Source organism: Petromyzon marinus, chromosome 29, assembly GCF_048934315.1.
Source record: "Petromyzon marinus isolate PM22_M1 ecotype Great Lakes invasive population chromosome 29, UKy_Petmar_22M1.pri1.0, whole genome shotgun sequence".
Lineage (NCBI taxonomy): Eukaryota > Metazoa > Chordata > Hyperoartia > Petromyzontiformes > Petromyzontidae > Petromyzon > Petromyzon marinus.
This window is the reverse complement of record NC_133695.1, coordinates 1665554-1682345: the sequence shown is the minus strand read 5'-3', so window position 1 is coordinate 1682345 and position 16792 is coordinate 1665554. Positions and strand designations below refer to the sequence as shown.

General features: G+C 46.3%; 1 protein-coding gene across 5 annotated transcripts in view; it reads right to left on the bottom strand.

Annotated features, from left to right (window-relative positions):
• Positions 1-16792, bottom strand: part of LOC116947366 (cysteine-rich motor neuron 1 protein-like) — a 55288-nt gene that overhangs the window by 17984 nt on the left and 20512 nt on the right. For 4 of the 5 annotated variants that reach the window (XM_032963010.2, XM_032963014.2, XM_032963011.2 and 1 more), the window contains exons 4-8: positions 7604-7738; positions 5437-5593; positions 4173-4294; positions 2307-2507; positions 1469-1690 (exon numbers count right to left, since the gene is read on the bottom strand). In XM_032963010.2, coding sequence (XP_032818901.1) covers positions 1469-1690; positions 2307-2507; positions 4173-4294; positions 5437-5593; positions 7604-7738 — 837 coding nt within the window. The remainder of the gene's footprint in view (positions 1-1468; positions 1691-2306; positions 2508-4172; positions 4295-5436; positions 5594-7603; positions 7739-16792) is intronic. The other variant, XM_032963013.2, reaches the window with a different exon arrangement.

The following is a 16792-nucleotide window of genomic DNA, read 5'->3' as shown; positions in this document are numbered from 1 at the left end:
CTGGTGGCGAAAAAAAGCCGTCACGGTGCTAGCGCTCGGCGCTCGATGCGGCTACGAGGGTCGTCACGTCAACAGAACGTGGCCAATTCGTCACAAGTACAGCACTAACCGGTTGTGTGTTGGAGAGCCAAGCCACAACATTTACAATCTGAGTAAATGTTGTGGCTTGGCTTACAATCCGAGTAAATGTTGTGGTTTGGCTCTCCAACACACTGGTGTGCTGCACCAGTGACGAATTGGCCACGTTCTGTTTACGTGACAACCCTTACTAGTTGGCTGTGTCGGGTGGTGGCGGGTTTTAACGACACATTTATATATTTACCCGATCTAACCCAAAACATCTCTATTATGGATGATATTGGTCGCGAAAGCCTGCTGCTACATGGCCCGGTCCACACACCTCCTGGGAGGTGGCCCAGGTGACTCTGTGGTCATCGCTTTGAGCTGGCACCTCAGATCCTTGGTTAAAATCCACGATGACCCCTCTGACTAAAACGGACTCTCAAGCTGATACCCTCAGCCCGGTCACCAATCGCTTCACAAATATTTGCATCTTGTTACACTTGATTCTGTACTTGAGTTTGGATAAATGCCAGCTCTGAAAATGATAAATATTAGTTTTGGTGTCACGTGATGAACATTTATCTGCATCAGTGTGGTAGCCAAGAAGCTGCCCCCTGCTGTGTGGACTCGGGGTCACTTTCAAGGAATCTCATAGGTAGTTCTGTGATATCCGCTTCCGTGGACCGTTCTCTAACACGAAGGATTGCACTTCATCTCGTGACATGACCACTATACCGCAATCGGGGACAAAATGTTCAAAAAGGCAAAAGTGCGTAATGGGCGCCTATTGTGAATGCAATCACTTGACAGTGTACATCTGAAACGCCACTGGTGTTGATTTACATTGTGAGTGACGATACTCTTCTCCCAAATGTCATTCCAGGGAAGGAAATTTTAAGGTAAATGCCACTGGTTGTTTCGAAATCAGTCAAAAATGAGAGAGTATGTTCTCGATCAATGACCTCAGGCTAAAGTATTTCATCAAAATTTTACTTCTACTGTACATAGCCGTATTGTCCAGATATTATGCGTCGAGGTTTTGGATTAATTTTAAATTCAATTTCAATGCTGCAACTGCACATTGATGGCTTTATTATTACATCAAGTTACTTGTTGAAGGAATGATGAATGGATTAATGGGTAGATGGATGAGTTGAAAATAGTGGATGAATGGATGGATACATTGATAGATGGATGGATGGATTAAGTGATTGATAAATGAATGGATTAATCGATGGATGGAAGGATGGGTTAATGGGTGAATAAGTAAATAATTTAACGTACGGATAGATGGGTGGGTGGGTGGATGGATGAATAAACCGATGGATTAATCTCAGGATGCAATGGCCGATTGTGATGGCTGGAGTCATTGATGGCTAGATGGACTTGTTGCATGGCCACTCACGGGGGCACAGGGGGCAGCAGGATCCTGGTGTCCTTACGGCGTCCTGGCAGGGCAGCGGGGGGCACACCTCGGCGTCGCACAGAACCCTGCCGGCTCGGCACAGGCAGCGCGTGCAGCCGTCGAGACGGAACGTCTCCCCGCCCGACACGAGCAGCCCCGCAGGGGTGACGCACACCGCGGGGTCCTTGGGCTGCGGTGCCAGGTCCGCCACCATCCTCTGGCCTGTGTGTGTGTGATATAGGTATGTTACAGGTGTGTGATAGGTGTGTCGTAGCATCGGCCAGTCATCTCAGTCGACCCGTGGCACCTGCTGGGTCTGCCCCGTGACCTCCTGCCAGCGGGTGTTCGACACTTCACGTGGCCTCAACGTGCACCTAGCCTGGCACAAGCGCCGTGGTGACTTCACCGCCACTTAGTGGCGATTGGCGGTTGTTATAGGTCAAAGGGTAAAGGTGCAGCCCTTGCACCTGTAACCGCTTGTAAATGTTGCTTGTTGGTGAGTGGTATCCACTCGCCGCCGCTGTTGGCCGTGACAGAGGAATCAAAACTCGGTTTGCCCGATTCACGGCACAGTGTGTTTATAGAATCAGAATATTTATACTGGAGGAATCCGATGAGCTGTAAAGCTCTTTTTCACACGTGCACTGTGCCACCACTCCACGCCAGTACTACAGTACTCTATATATTGTATATTCATTGTAAATACATTGTAAATGCACGCATTGAGAGAGACAGCTGCGCGTTACAGTCTTGACGAGCCGTGCAAGAGCCCTGGAGGGAGAGCGGGCGACAGGAGTTGAGCCATGCGGGTTGGCGTGACCGCGACGGGCACGCGTACCGGGGCAGGTGGGGCAGCAGGCGCCCGCGGGCATCGTCGGGGCAGCGCAGCGGGGCAGCGCGCAGGTGAGCAGCGTGCACATTTCTCGCCCCGCCAGGCACGTGCACGAGCGGCAGCCGTCGTGCCAATCGTCGCCGTGCCGGTAGCGTCGCCCGTCTCCCGAGAGGCAGAACGGAGGCACGGGGCCCTCGGAGGACAGCGCTGAGGAGGGCAGGCGGGCGGTGGTGTGAGCGGTGGGATTAGTGGGGAGGGTTCGTGTTGGGGCAGGTAGGATACAGCGAACGGCCTTCGTTAAGGCGTCTTCTCCCTTTCGTAGGGAGCCAGAAATCTTTCTGATTGAGAGGGGGTCAAATATTTATTTCCATCATTAAAATGCAAATCAATTCATAACATTTTTGACATGCGTTTCTCTGGATTTTGTTGTTGTTGTTATTCTGTCTCTCACTGTTCAAATAAACCTACCATTAAAATTATAGACCGATCATTTCTTTGTCAGTGGGCAAACGTACAAAATCAGCAGGGGATCAAATACTTGTTTCCCTCACTGTAGCTGCCGGAGGCAACGGTTACAAGTTTCACGTTGAGGCGCGCAAGACAACCGCGCCAGGAGCAGTCACGGGAGTTTGCGTGTCGCCGCCGTGATGGCTCCCTCGTATTTGTGGATCCGGGCATTGCGTCGTTCTCCGTTGCACTACGGTCTGTTGTTGTGGTGGTTGTTGTTGTTGTGGTGGTTGTTGTTGTTGTGGGCGACCACAGTCGGGCATTACCATAGAGGCGTGCAATCGCATGGCCAATGGTCTCGGAAGAGTGTGAATTGTGACAGCGAGCGGTAGGCAGGGTAATACGCGCACAAATAGATAGATGTTACAAGGAGTGATTTGAAGGGAGGAGCGGGAGGAGATACAAGGCAAGGGGAGGATGTCGAACCGTGAAACGTGGCTGCGGAAATTCCACCGGATGAAAACAAAGAAGACGTCAAACATTTATACTCGGAGTCCGTGTCTTCACCGAAACGTCGCTGCGGTAAATAACCGAAGTCGAAATGCATTTCCTGTTTGTCTCATCGCTGTAACTTCACCGTTGGGCCTCACAGTTCTCGTGGACAACGAATGGTTTCACTGCCGATGAGACTCGGTGCAGTCGAAGCCGGTCCGGAGTTTGCCTTGGCACTGGAAAGCATTCAACTGCATAGCTAATTGGCCAATGGCATAACAAAAGTTCCTCTCGACCACTGTCTTGAGCAAGACAACAAATTCATCTCTGGAAACTGCAGACGATAAATAATTACAATATTTACAGCTGTTTGTCAATCCACTGCTGGATGAAGGCCTCGCCGTGCCGTGTCAGCCGTGGGCATGGTTTGACAGAACAGGTGAAGGATGAACAAATGAACTGTTGAAGGACGAACGAATGAACCGGTGAAGGACGAACGAATGAATCGGTGAAGGACGAACGAATGAACCGGTGAAGGATGAACGAATGGACCGGTGAAGGATGAACGGATGAACCGGTGAAGGATGAATGAATGAACCGGTGAAGGATGAACGAATGAACCGGTGAAGGATGAACGAATTGACCGGTGAAGGATGAGTGAATGAGCTGGTGAAGGACGAACGAATGAACCGGTGAAGGATGAACGAATGGACCAGTGAAGGACGAATGAATTTACCGGTGAAGGATGAATGAATGGATCGGTGAAGGATGAACGAATGACCTGTTAAAGGATGAATGAATGAACCGGTGACGGACGAACGAATGGACCGGTGAAGGACAAACGAATGAACCGGTGACGGACGAACGAATGAACCGGTGACGGACGAACGAATGAACCGGTGAAGGACGAACGAATGAACCGGCGAGCCTTGCCTCGGCACTTGCAGGTGGGGCAGCCCTTGCCGTTGAGCTCGTAGCCGTGGGCACACTTCTTGTCGCAGGAAAGCGCCGCACAGCGCACACAGCGGCACGTCTCGCAGCCGTGCCGCGTCCGTCTGCGCCCACAACGGGAACCGGCAGATAACCAGCGACGGCGATGTCACCACGGCGATTGTGCCAAGCTAGGTGCACTTTCAGGTCACGCGAAGGCTTGCTGGCAGAAGATCACGCGACAGGGCCTCTGACTTTGTACTCCGATCGTCACTTTTTGACCCGCCCCTACTGGACATCTGTGAAAAAGAGCTTCATAGCTCATCGGATTCCTGCAGGATAAATAAAAGATTATCACTCTGATTCTGACTGAGGTGACTGGCACATGAGCGGCAGGTGGTGCCAATGGGAAATGCCAGATAAACACTCGGACAAACGTACAAGCAATCGGTTACGAGGGCCATCAGACACGCTGATATTTGCAGATTTCAGTATCGGACAGTGGCGCATTTGAAAATAAATTTGTCAATTTAACCTTTTTTTTCAAAACATATGGTACACATTCGGCATGTAACCATTGATCCCAATGATTTGGTGAATTGTAAATATTTTTGGTGGCAAATTTGATGCTAGAGTGGATTTCATTTCCTCTCATTTTTACCTTCTTGTTTGCATTGATTCTCATTTATTTTGTCTCGTTTAGACAGATTTGTTTGCTCCATTAGCCTGATTGTAACATTGACATCCCATTAGCGTAACTAATGCACACTATTCGATGTGTTTGAGCAAAATAAACGATTAATTAAAAGCTCTGTTACACGCATAGCAAACACAGTTGGTTTTAGAACTCTTCTATGACTAAGGTTACTACATTTCTGGGAGACTCAACTGGAACACAAACAATCCATTATGTTGTTTTAAATCTCCGGGAACTCAGGTTTCCTCCCACATGTATAAACGCTCAGTAATAGCGTTGGCAAACACATACCAATATAGGACCACGGAACTTGGGCAATTGGTGTTGGGGTCAATTCTGGCTGCCTTCCCGTTTGTCGGCGGTTTCCCGCACCTCCGTGCAAAAACCGTGCGCCTTACACATTCCACAGCGCCTTCAGATGATTATTTACTCAGCGAATGCTTTTGCGCGTGATTTTCGCACAGCGACAACGCCGGGATACGCAAGAAAAAAATTTCATGTTTCAAAGGCTCGTGACGCAAGATTTGTCGCGAGTGACCCGTTACTCCTCGTCGTCGCCGCACCACGTACATGTACCCATGGGGACAGGCCTTGGAGCACACGAGTGGGCGACAGCGCTTGGGCTTGGGGCGACAGCGGCACATCTCACAGCCGTGGGGGCCCAGGCGGCGTCCAAACGGGCACTCGAGCGAGCAGCCCGCCAGCAGCACCTTGCAGAACTCGTGCCCTGTGCGTGACGACCCGCGGGCCCGTGCGTGCCAATGTGCACGTGGAAGCATCACACGGGGGGGGGGGGGTGGGGGGGGGGGCGGTGTGTAAAGCTAACGCGTCGCTGTATATTCGCTCGGTCGAAGTTGGGAAGGTTCAGGAAACGCGACGTGTGAACATGTCTCGCGCAATTGCGAGGGCAACGTGACGTTCACGTAGCGCAAGTCCACGATCCAATTTGAAGCCGCCTAACCTCTTCGCAGCAGCTTACGACGACCTCAATCCCATCCGATTCATCGCAGGCTGTGCTATAGTCTCCCCCGTGAATCATTGCCCACGTGTATAAAGCCTCTTGTGGTCACCCCCTCATCAAATTGCATTGAGCCGCTCCGTAATATCAAACTGATTCATATGCTCTCTCAATTTGTGACATCTCAGGTTGCTCCACAATTGGGTTTGAGGAGTAACACGACCATTACCCCACATGAAATAGCATAACCAATTGTGTAATTTACCATGCAGTTCGTAGGTATATAGACGGAGGATCAAAGTCAGTCGTAGCTTTCAGATTCATCGGTGGGACAGCCTTTGAAAGCAAAGTCAATGTGATTTCCTGCTCAAATGAGCATTTGAGGCATTGGTGCTCATCATATGTTTACAGCCCTCAGCCGGTTGATGAAAACTCCACATTCTTATGGCTGGGACGAGTCCATCCATCGGACAACCACTGTTGACTTGCCCACAAAGCAGGTAATAATTTTACCGATCCCAAAGAGATGATGGACTGAGTCAACGCCCCCAACCAGGATTTGAACTCACACACTTTGCGATTACAAACTGCTCGCTCTCTGGTTTAGCTACCTGATCGATGTAAGTGTGTAGACAATATAGAAGTTTTTACGTGTATGTATTATTTAACTTGATTTTTTGTATTTAAATGTGCTTCACTTAAACATCACTGTATATATTTGATTCTGAGTTTAAATTAGGGCACTTAGCCAATGTGTGTCTGTCATGATGTTTAACTCTCAATTTTATTTTGGCCATAAAAAATCTATTTCTGTTTTTATGTATGCTGTTATGATTTTCACTCTCAAATTTGTTGCACTGGAATGTTTTATGCCATTTTGCTGTATGTATTGTATCCACGTTTCCCTTGAAAAATGCGGCTACCCACAACATGCCCTTACTTGGTCTTAAAATAAAGGGATTGTATTGTACAGATGTATAACAATACATGATTCGCACGACTGGGTCATACAATATCTAAATGTATACTTGAATAAAACTATGATGCACAAAGAGTAAGGCTGGTCTAGCCAGTTAATACACATAATACTATGGGTACAAGTGGAATAATGATAATCATTTAATATTTTTAGAATATTATATAACGTCATTCACACAAATTGCATCTCAAAACGCTGAAGAGTTTACAACATTCGCATGTTTTTTGCACAGAGGAGCAGGAAAACCACAGACAAATGGGAAGGCAGCTGGAACTGGCGCCAACAATTGCCCGAGTTCTGTGGTCCTCTGTTAGGATGTTTTTTGCATGAGCAGGGCCGGATTCATGCAGGGGCTTTAGAGGCGGCAGCCAGGGGCCTCGGATTCCGGGAGCCCCTCCCCTCCAAAATAAGATATCAAAGATTGAAAATAGGTCAAATGCAATACCGTAGCATATGTTATTTGGCAATTAAAACCATAGGCATTACTGTGTGTACTTCGACTACTACCACCAGTCATGGGCCGAAATATTTGTTTATAGTTTCGTTCGTTTTAACATTGCTTTAGCTTTGCAATTCGCATTTCACAAATAAGCATCTGAACTGAAATCACCAATGTGAATAACATTAAAGTACGGCGGTCAAAGAGCAAAGGGGAAGAATTGGAAATTGTGGACAAAGAGGGACCCCCAAAATGTACACAGCAAGCCCCCCCGCACCCATCAAACTTAATCTGGCCCCTGTGTACGACTGGGGGCTCGGGAAATCGAGCAATTATATCCGTCACCCGGAGAGGCACTCACTCGTCTTGCAGCCACACGAGCGGCAGCCTTTCTCGTCCAGCTGGAAGCCGTAGGGGCAGCTCTCCTCCGTGAGGTTACAGGTCAGAGGGTCGCAGGTCAGGGGCAAAGCGGTCACCGATGATGACTCCTCTGGCCCTGAACACACGAAAAACACAATTATTCACCTCCACCGCTCTCCGACGTGTTTTCGGGATGTGCCGCGTGTTGTTCGGCTGAAGCACGCAGAGAAAAACGTCGGACAGCGTGCCGAGCAGAGAAGCATACTGCACGACGGCGAGATAACCTACGCAGTTAAACCCTCCCCATCATAACCGTGTCATCACCGATGTTATTATGGCCCCTATGTTTAATTGTCGTGGTGAAGTAGTGCCGCAATTGGTAATGTACTGTGCTGGGAGCCTGCCAATTCGACTGGCAAATTCGATTTCCGGCCATGACTAATGGCGCCACGGTGGCTAGGAATTGTTAATTCTAGATTTGAAGTTTTCGTGACTGCAAGGATCCATATTCCTTGCCTGGTATGCAGGAGGTTGTGGGTTCGATCCCGACCCTGACGCCGGTATATTTAGAGTTTGCATGTTCTCCCCGTGGTCGTGTGGATTTTTCTCCGGGTCCTCCGGTTTTTCCCACCACATTTAGAATCAACATGTGTTTAGAGTATTTGGCTGTTATACATTTCCACATGATGAGCCACTTCGTTGAGCTAAGATTTGTGATAGCCAGATCAGTGGGCATTACCTAGCAAAATAAAACTTTTTAGTTTTAATCTGAGCGGCGAGTAAATGTGAACCTATTCTGGACCACCCCCTTCACCAACTGGTGCCGGACCAGCGAGGTAAAGTGTGCTCATAGCAACGCTCACGACCACCAAAGCAGTCGGAGGGCTTCATTCGGCTAGTCGGTTGACAACAAAAAATTGACAATGCTAAACTAAACATGCTGAATAAATCGGTGGTTTGGTTAAGTGGGTATTATCGTGGGAAGAAAAAAATAATACTGTGGAAAATCAGAAATATAAAGCAATGCAACCCAGTATTTACTGGGTGGCTGAATAAAAATACATATTTCAAAAGTAATAACATGATTTTCAGCTCAATTGTTTTCAGTCACACACAAAATCAATGGATGCTTTAATAAAGTTCAGCCTTCCATTTGCGAGACACATAAGAACACACAGACCGTCGCAGCCTGAGCTGTTGGGGAGAGAATGTAGAAATCAGTATATTTATCCATAATTGAGGAAAATAGGGGCTTTTTTAAGGTTCATTTTTTGAAAAGGAGTACCTCATCTAAAGCCAATTGGCCCCTGGGAAATTATCCGCCTGCAGTAAATAGTCAACATTCCCCAGGGCTAGCTGTGCTCCGTTAAGGCGCAGTATATAAAGGCTTTACAAAATAAACCACATTGTCAGGCAGTTTAATGGGAAAGATGTGTTTCCATGGCCGTGCTTAAGGCAGTAGTGTGTGGTTAATGAGTGCAGGTGTTCAGGGTGGGTCACCTCGAGCGGCTGGGCTCTGGGGACACACCTCCTGTGCCTGGTAATCTTTGCGCAGTCAACCTTGCTGTGGAGCTTGGGAAATATCTTCTGTGTTGACCTCTAACCCCCGAGTCGCTAGTCAGGGTTAAATGCAACCAGCTTAGGTTCGAAGAACGATTGTGTTTAAGAACACAAATTACAGTTGATGGCCGCAGCGCAGTCGCCAATGACAGTGTTGAAAAACCGCCGCATTAAATTTGGTTCTACACTTAGAATGGATAATTCCAGATCTGAGAGTTAAAACATTGTTTTGACTGTCACGTGATGAAAATCACTGTCATATGCAGCGTGGGTGGGGAAGTGCTGCCCTCTGCTGTGTGGACCAGAGGTCCCTTTGAGGCAGGGGTGGGGAACGTCCGGCCCGCGGGCCGTATACAGTGGGGGAAAAAAGTATTTGATCCCCTGCTGATTTTGTACGTTTGCCCACTGACAAAGAAATGAGCAGTCTATAATTTTAATGGAAGGTTTATTTGAACAGTGAGAGACAGAATAACAACAACAAAATCCAGAAAAACGCATGTCAAAAATTTTATAAATTGATTTGCATTTTAATGAGGAAATAAGCATTATTTAACCCCTCTGTAAAACATGACTTAGTACTTGGTGGCAAAACCCTTGTTGGCAATCACAGAGGTCAGACATTTCTTGTAGTTCGCCACCAGGTTTGCACACATCTCAGGAGGGATTTTGTCCCACTCCTCTTTGCAGATCTTCTCCAAGGCATTAAGGTTTCGAGGCTGACGTTTGGCAACTCGAACCTTCAGCTCCCTCCACAGATTTTCTATGGGATTAAGGTCTGGAGACTGGCTAGGCCACTCCAGGACCTTAATGTGCTTCTTTTTGAGCCACACCTTTGTTGCCTTGGCCGTGTGTTTTGGGTCATTGTCATGCTGGAATACCCATCCACGACCCATTTTCAATTCCCTGGCTGAGGGAAGGAGGTTCTCACCCAAAATTTGATGGTACATGGCCCCGTCCATCATCCCTTTGATGCGGTGAAATTGTCCTGTCCCCTTAGCAGAAAAACACCCCCAAAGCATAATGTTTCCACCTCCATGTTTGACGGTGGGGATGGTGTTCTTGGGGTCATAGGCAGCATTCCTCCTCCTCCAAACACGGCGAGTTGAGTTGATTCCAAAGAGCTCCATTTTGGTCTCATCTGACCACAACACTTTCACCCAGTTGTCCTCTGAATCATTCAGATGTTCATTGGCAAACTTCAGACGGGCATGTATATGTGCTTTCTTGAGCAGGGGGACCTTGCGGGCGCTGCAGGATTTCAGTCCTTCACGGCGTAGTGTGTTACCAATTGTTTTCTTGGTGACTATGGTCCCAGCTGCCTTGAGATCATTGACAAGATCCTCCCGTGTAGTTCTGGGCTGATTCCTCACCGTTCTCATGATCATTGCAACTCCACGAGGTGAGATCTTGCATGGAGCCCCAGGCCGAGGGAGATTGACAGTTCTATTGTGTTTCTTCCATTTGCGAATAATCGCACCAACTGTTGTCACCTTCTCACCAAGCTGCTTGGCAATGGTCTTGTAGCCCATTCCAGCCTTGTGTAGGTCTACAATCTTGTCCCTGACATCCTTGGAGAGCTCTTTGGTCTTGGCCATGGTGGAGAGTTTAGAATCTGATTGATTGATTGCTTCTGTGGACAGGTGTCTTTTATACAGGTAGCAAGCTGAGATTAGGAGCACTCCCTTTAAGAGTGTGCTCCTAATCTCAGCTCTTTACCTGTATAAAAGACACCTGGGAGCCAGAAATTTTTCTGATTGAGAGGGGGTCAAATACTTATTTCCCTAATTAAAATGCAAATCAATTTATAATATTTTTGACATGCGTTTTCCTGGATTTGTTTGTTGTTATTCTGTCTCTCACTGTTCAAATAAACCTACCATTAAAATTATAGACTGATAATTTCTTTGTCAGTGGGCAAACGTACAAAATCAGCAGGGGATCAAATACTTTTTCCCTACTCTTTGTAGAAGTATGGATCCTTGCAGTCACGAAAGCTTCAAATCTATAACTTTTTTCCCTCACTGTAAGGCCCGCGAAATAATTTGGTGTGGCCCTACCAAGGCCACCGCAGGCGGGACTCGAAATTCAATAAATCTAGGAGCAAACCTGGAAAAGCAGTTGCGAGTAGCAACATCATCAATACCAGCTAACATCGTCACACGCCTCACCAAAGAGAAGCAGTTCCAGCCATCACTTTAGGGGTGAGATAATGAAATGCTTGACGAAATATAACAGGCTAATTTTTAAGTTAATACTTTTGTATGGCCCCGCGAATGATGTTGTAAATATCCAAATGGCCCTTGGCAGAAGAAAGGTTCCCCACCTCTGCTTTATGGGATCGCAGAGGTATCTCTGTGATATCCGCTTCCACGGGCCGTTCTCTCAAGCGAAGGGTCGCCCTGCTGTGTGAGAGATCCGAATGGATCGTTCCTCTAACGACGTCGAGCTGAGAACACAGCGGAATAAAATTGTTTGGGGGAATGTTTTTCCCCCCAGAAATTATATATTTAAATTAACTAATGCAAACGGGGGACAAAAACTATATTTTTCTTCCATTTCGTTGCCTGATGATCATTCCATTTACTCCGGCGGGCTACTTTATGTGGACTGCGTTGGAGGCTGGGTGTTTGGCTTGGTTTTACGCTGACAACACTTGCCTTGGCAGTCGCTTGCCGGTGTCACAGCCAAATGCACCCACACATTTTGCCAAAGAAAAAAAACAACAGTTCGAAATTGACTGCTGGACTAAGGGTCACAGCTTGCTTACAGATAAGTGTTTACGTAGGTATCAACGTAAATATATATTTGCAATTAATCACTAAATAAAAGGAATTAATTACTGGCATGATGCTGATTTTTTTTTATTTTACACCACGTGATTAACACTAAATCTCTTATTAAAACAAGTAATTACCAGGCAGGCAATAAACCCGCAATAGACCACAGCTGGGGCTGTTACCCCTCACGACATTTTCTTAGTTTAAACAGCACATATTATCATTACTATTATTTACCCTTGTGTGTGTGTGTACGATTTTTTTTTCTTCCCTGCACAACACTCAGCTGAGAAAAAAAAATTAACACTGGCCAAGGAACCGCTGTGGAAATATTTGCCAAAAATGCTTTAAAAAAAACAAAATTCTTTAAAAAATAACAACCTTGCTTTCTTTTCAACAAATCTCCAAGCCAAGCGTCACCCCATGGCGTGAAAAGCAACTTTGGGTGCCAGCTCCAACCCTCTCCCCTAATGAGTCACTTTCCTTATTTCAGTGAGACACAACATTTCCCGTGAGAAAGACAGCATTCTGCACTGTTGTTACATGTTGCTTTTTATTTTACTTTCTCTTGCTTGTCCCCAAGGACATTTGTCATGGGAATGGGGAGATGCGACTTTATATAATATAATTATTATGATTATCGCATGTATGAACCTTATGGCGGGACCCCGGGGTCCCGAATAAACGGAAGTCAAACTCGGAATTATTATTTTTTGGGCGACTCCGTCCCACCGCGCACATAAACGCCGTGACCCGCCTGGCGTGGATCGTTCTGTTGTCGTGTCGTGTCCAAGCGCAGCAGCAGCGAGGACAAATGCACACAAGAGCTGAACAAGCGAATGCACTCCATACTCGGGTATGGGCAGGGATCATAACAAGTCTTATCCAAAGCTTCTCAAACTGCCTACACGACTTAAATCCTTTAGTTGTCATAACGGTATGCATAATACAGTGAAACTGCTGCCTTGTTTTCATTATTATTTGTGACCTACTAATGTCTGCAGCCAGGATCAATCGATGACAATCCCATTACATGTAGATATTTGACAGATGAGATTCGTTGCACCGTTAATTCCTCCTGTTTGATAATATATCTCTGGTCCGTATGTATCTGCGCAGATAGGTTTTTTTGCGGTTAAGCCATAGTCCCCACATACCGCTCGTATCAATGCGGATAAGAGGAGCGGCGACCCACTACTCTGTAGAGTAACATTGTATTAAACACTTGTTACAATATGAACAGCGCATTGAAAACGCGTGCTATTTTATGTACTGTTTACAAAGTGTGTTCACAAATCCACACTGAGAAACACGATGATTGACAGAGGGGTGTAAATTATTTTTTCGATAGTGTATTTAAATAGAGGTACTGCAGTTTTCAGTTTTAAAGGCATAGTTTAACAAGACAACACTTAAATCTTGACTTAAAGCTTTCGTGACTGCAGGAATTCATATTCTTTGGGTCTTTCGGTAAAGTCACGTAGATAGGTTCAAAGAAAATAACGAAAAACTACGACGTTTCGCAACACAAGCGTTAGTCATCTTCCTGAATAAGACAACACTTCCCATCATCCTTCAAACCCATTGGTGAAAAACAGCAAAGTGTTTGTTTACATTATAATATAATGTTTACATTATAATATGTTTACATTATAATATAATGTTTATGCGAGAGCCGGGGGCTGATGGGACCCCGGGGTCCCGCCATAAGGTTCATATAACCAATATTTGTCATTACATTTAATAATTATATATTATTATTTCTTTAATTATAAATATTAATGATATATGTGTTTAGCACTTGTATACATTTTATAATATATAATTCCTTATATATAGTTGCATCTACCCATTCCCATGACAAATGGCCTTGGGGTATAGCTGAGAAAAAAAATCGACACTGAAAAAATATAATGTATTTATTTGTTTAAATATATATATATAACTCCGCTCGGTGTCTCCATATGACATCTTATAAAATATTGTTACTTTTTAAAAACATTGTTACTCGATCAGCCTGTTGGCCTTCAAGGCCAACACAGTATTAACAGGCAGCATTTATTTAAGCAAGAGTCAGGCTTGTTCAACAAATGCTGCTGCTGGGTGCACCGTACCTCATTGGCAAGAAGAGCGCTCCATTTAAAAACATATAGCGGGGCCGTGTTTAACCCAATAAGCAATGCCGTATGCAAACCCATGATGCATTCGCCGTATAGTGACTTTTTGTATAATTTATCTCGTTGAATGGGGGTGGGGGGCGGGGTTTTCCGGTCGGGAGTGTTGGGGGGGGGGGTGGAGAGGGGTTGGAGTGAAGAGGGGCATCTGGAACCGGTGTTTTCTTTCGCTATTATCATCACAGACGGGTTTTAATTAATCCTTGTTGTGGGTGGCGCGTTTGCCGGAGCGTGAAATTTGGTTAAATTGTGCGTCCCCCAGCCACCGTGACACTCGCTGGCGACAGTGGCACGTCTTGTCTTACAGACGATTAGGTAAACGGGCAGAAAAAACCCAAAACAAAATCAGAATGCGGCGCAAATGTCAATTAAGCATTTCCTATTTACCATCGTTTTTGTCGCTGCCTTATGTCGAGTCACTGCCGCACGGTTTCCCCCGTCCCGTGTTGGATATTGAGGATGCTTGACCATACTTCACCACGCTGGTCAGTTGTGAGTGGAGGTTACTGAAGGAGGAGCCCAGGACCGGTTCAGATATCACCCACCGCTGAAGTTAGCCATGACCGGAAATCAAACTCATGTTGTACGGTTCGTAGCGCAGTGCTATTCACTGCACCACAGATGTACCCGTGCATGAGCTAGATGGTGTTTCTGATACAGAGCGCTCACCAAAACGATTATACATCGCGGTAACCTTTTTGTTGTTATTCTAATCATACCATTCTTAAAATAGCAGCGTAATAGTAAACAGGTTATGTAGACAATTATTTATGTTCCAGATACGTGAATGATCAATTAGTCCCACAATGCATCATCACCGCTAGGTCCGCGATGAAGGAAAAGGGTCATCTGAGTGCACGCGCTCCGCGGGCGTGCCACTTGGCACCACGCAAATTAAACGCCCCCACAACTGCACCACCTCACTGCGACTCCAATGCACCTGTGTGCGTCCGCGAGATGCTCACACCAGGATGTGGTGACGCCGGAAAAGAACCGAGGACCCGGGACTCTTTCTCGGACCAAACATTCACGGAAACACCCCACCCCCCCCTCCTCCCCTCTCTCTCGCCCAAGTGTGCAGCCCACACAGATTCAGCTTCAGAACTGTCAAGCACATAATTGCCATGATATTTTCGACAGCGGGGCCCTTGTTATGTTGGACAGTAAGGGCACCAGGCTCAGAGGTATTTTGAGCCGCTGATTCAAAGTGGGATTGTGGAGCTGGGAGGATGCGCATTGAATTCAGCGGTGGGGTGGTGTAGGGAGCGGCGGTTGATTGACATGCTCTTGCCGAGAAGGGAGAGTGAGCATCATTTAATACGCAATGCCTGCCGCTGCTGCCAGGCTGCCAAACACGGCTTCATTGCCTTGTGCTAAGCAATGACTATAACGCGAATGGGGCATCTGCCCTGTATTCTAATGGGCTCTCTCTTGGTTTTCAAAGAAATAAATTCTTCTAATTATGCACTACTTTATATTGGAAATTTACTCCATTTAATTTAATAATATTGTATTTTTGTGTTATATTGCGCAAATATGAACGTGTTGTTAAACCCGCTGCCACCCGACACAGCCAATTAGTAAGGTTTGTCACGTAAACAAAACGTGCTCATTTGTGACGAGTCCAGCACACCGGTGTGTTGGAGAGTAAACCACAACATTTACGTTTCGAGGACATTTTCTTTAAATACAGTATTTACATTCCTCAATTTAAATACAGTATTTACATTCCTCAAATTAAATACAATATTTACATTCCTCAAATTTGTACCTACACAATCGATCACTTCAATGAGCGGACCGTAATACGCGGCCGTGTTACAATCAAACCATCTCAGATTTGTATTATTTGAGATTTATAATCGGGCTAGCGTCATATCGGTCAATGTCGCACTTGTAGCCTCGTTCGAAGAGCTTCACAACCCTACCCTTCAAGATGCCCTTGGTGCAGCAGCGAGTGTTACGATGTGCGCTTTGAGCAAGCCGATGTGTCCTTCACAGCAAGCAGTTGCCTCCAACAAGTTAAACAAGAATACGCTTGCTTCGCGCGCCTGCCATAAGAACCGTCACGTCCCACGACAAGTGGAAGGATTTTCAGCCAGCGCTCCGTGTAAAAACTCCATCGCAAGACGCTTTCTTAGTGCTGGGAGGAGGAAGTGAGCCCCATGAAAATTCCCGACCTGCTGCTGACAGCTTTTTAAAAGTTCCATGAATCGATGGGTCCATCTAACGGGACAGGCTAACATGCGCTTGCCAACACACACTCTCGTGTGGAGTAGAAACGGCACGTTACCAATTGCTGTGGAGGATTATGGCTAAATAACACGATTAAATCAGATTAACTTTCAAAGAAATTTACTTTTTAAAAGCTAATAACTAAATTTATGTAATTTATCCGTAAATTCCTGCATCAATGTCGAATGCCTATTTAAACGCTACATATTTTTTGCCGGTGACAAAATCCAACCCAGCAGTATTATTTTGTTTGATAAGCCTGTTGATGAGAGCTTAACAAACACCACAATTCTACTGTGCCGCATTACCCTGACGGGCCAGCGAACGGCACCTCCTCGACGCCCATGGCTCGTAGTGGTAGTTAGGTGGGACAGGCGTCACAGTGTCTGCTTGTAGCGGTAGTTAGGTGGGACAGGCGTCACAGTGTCTGCCTATAGCTGTAGT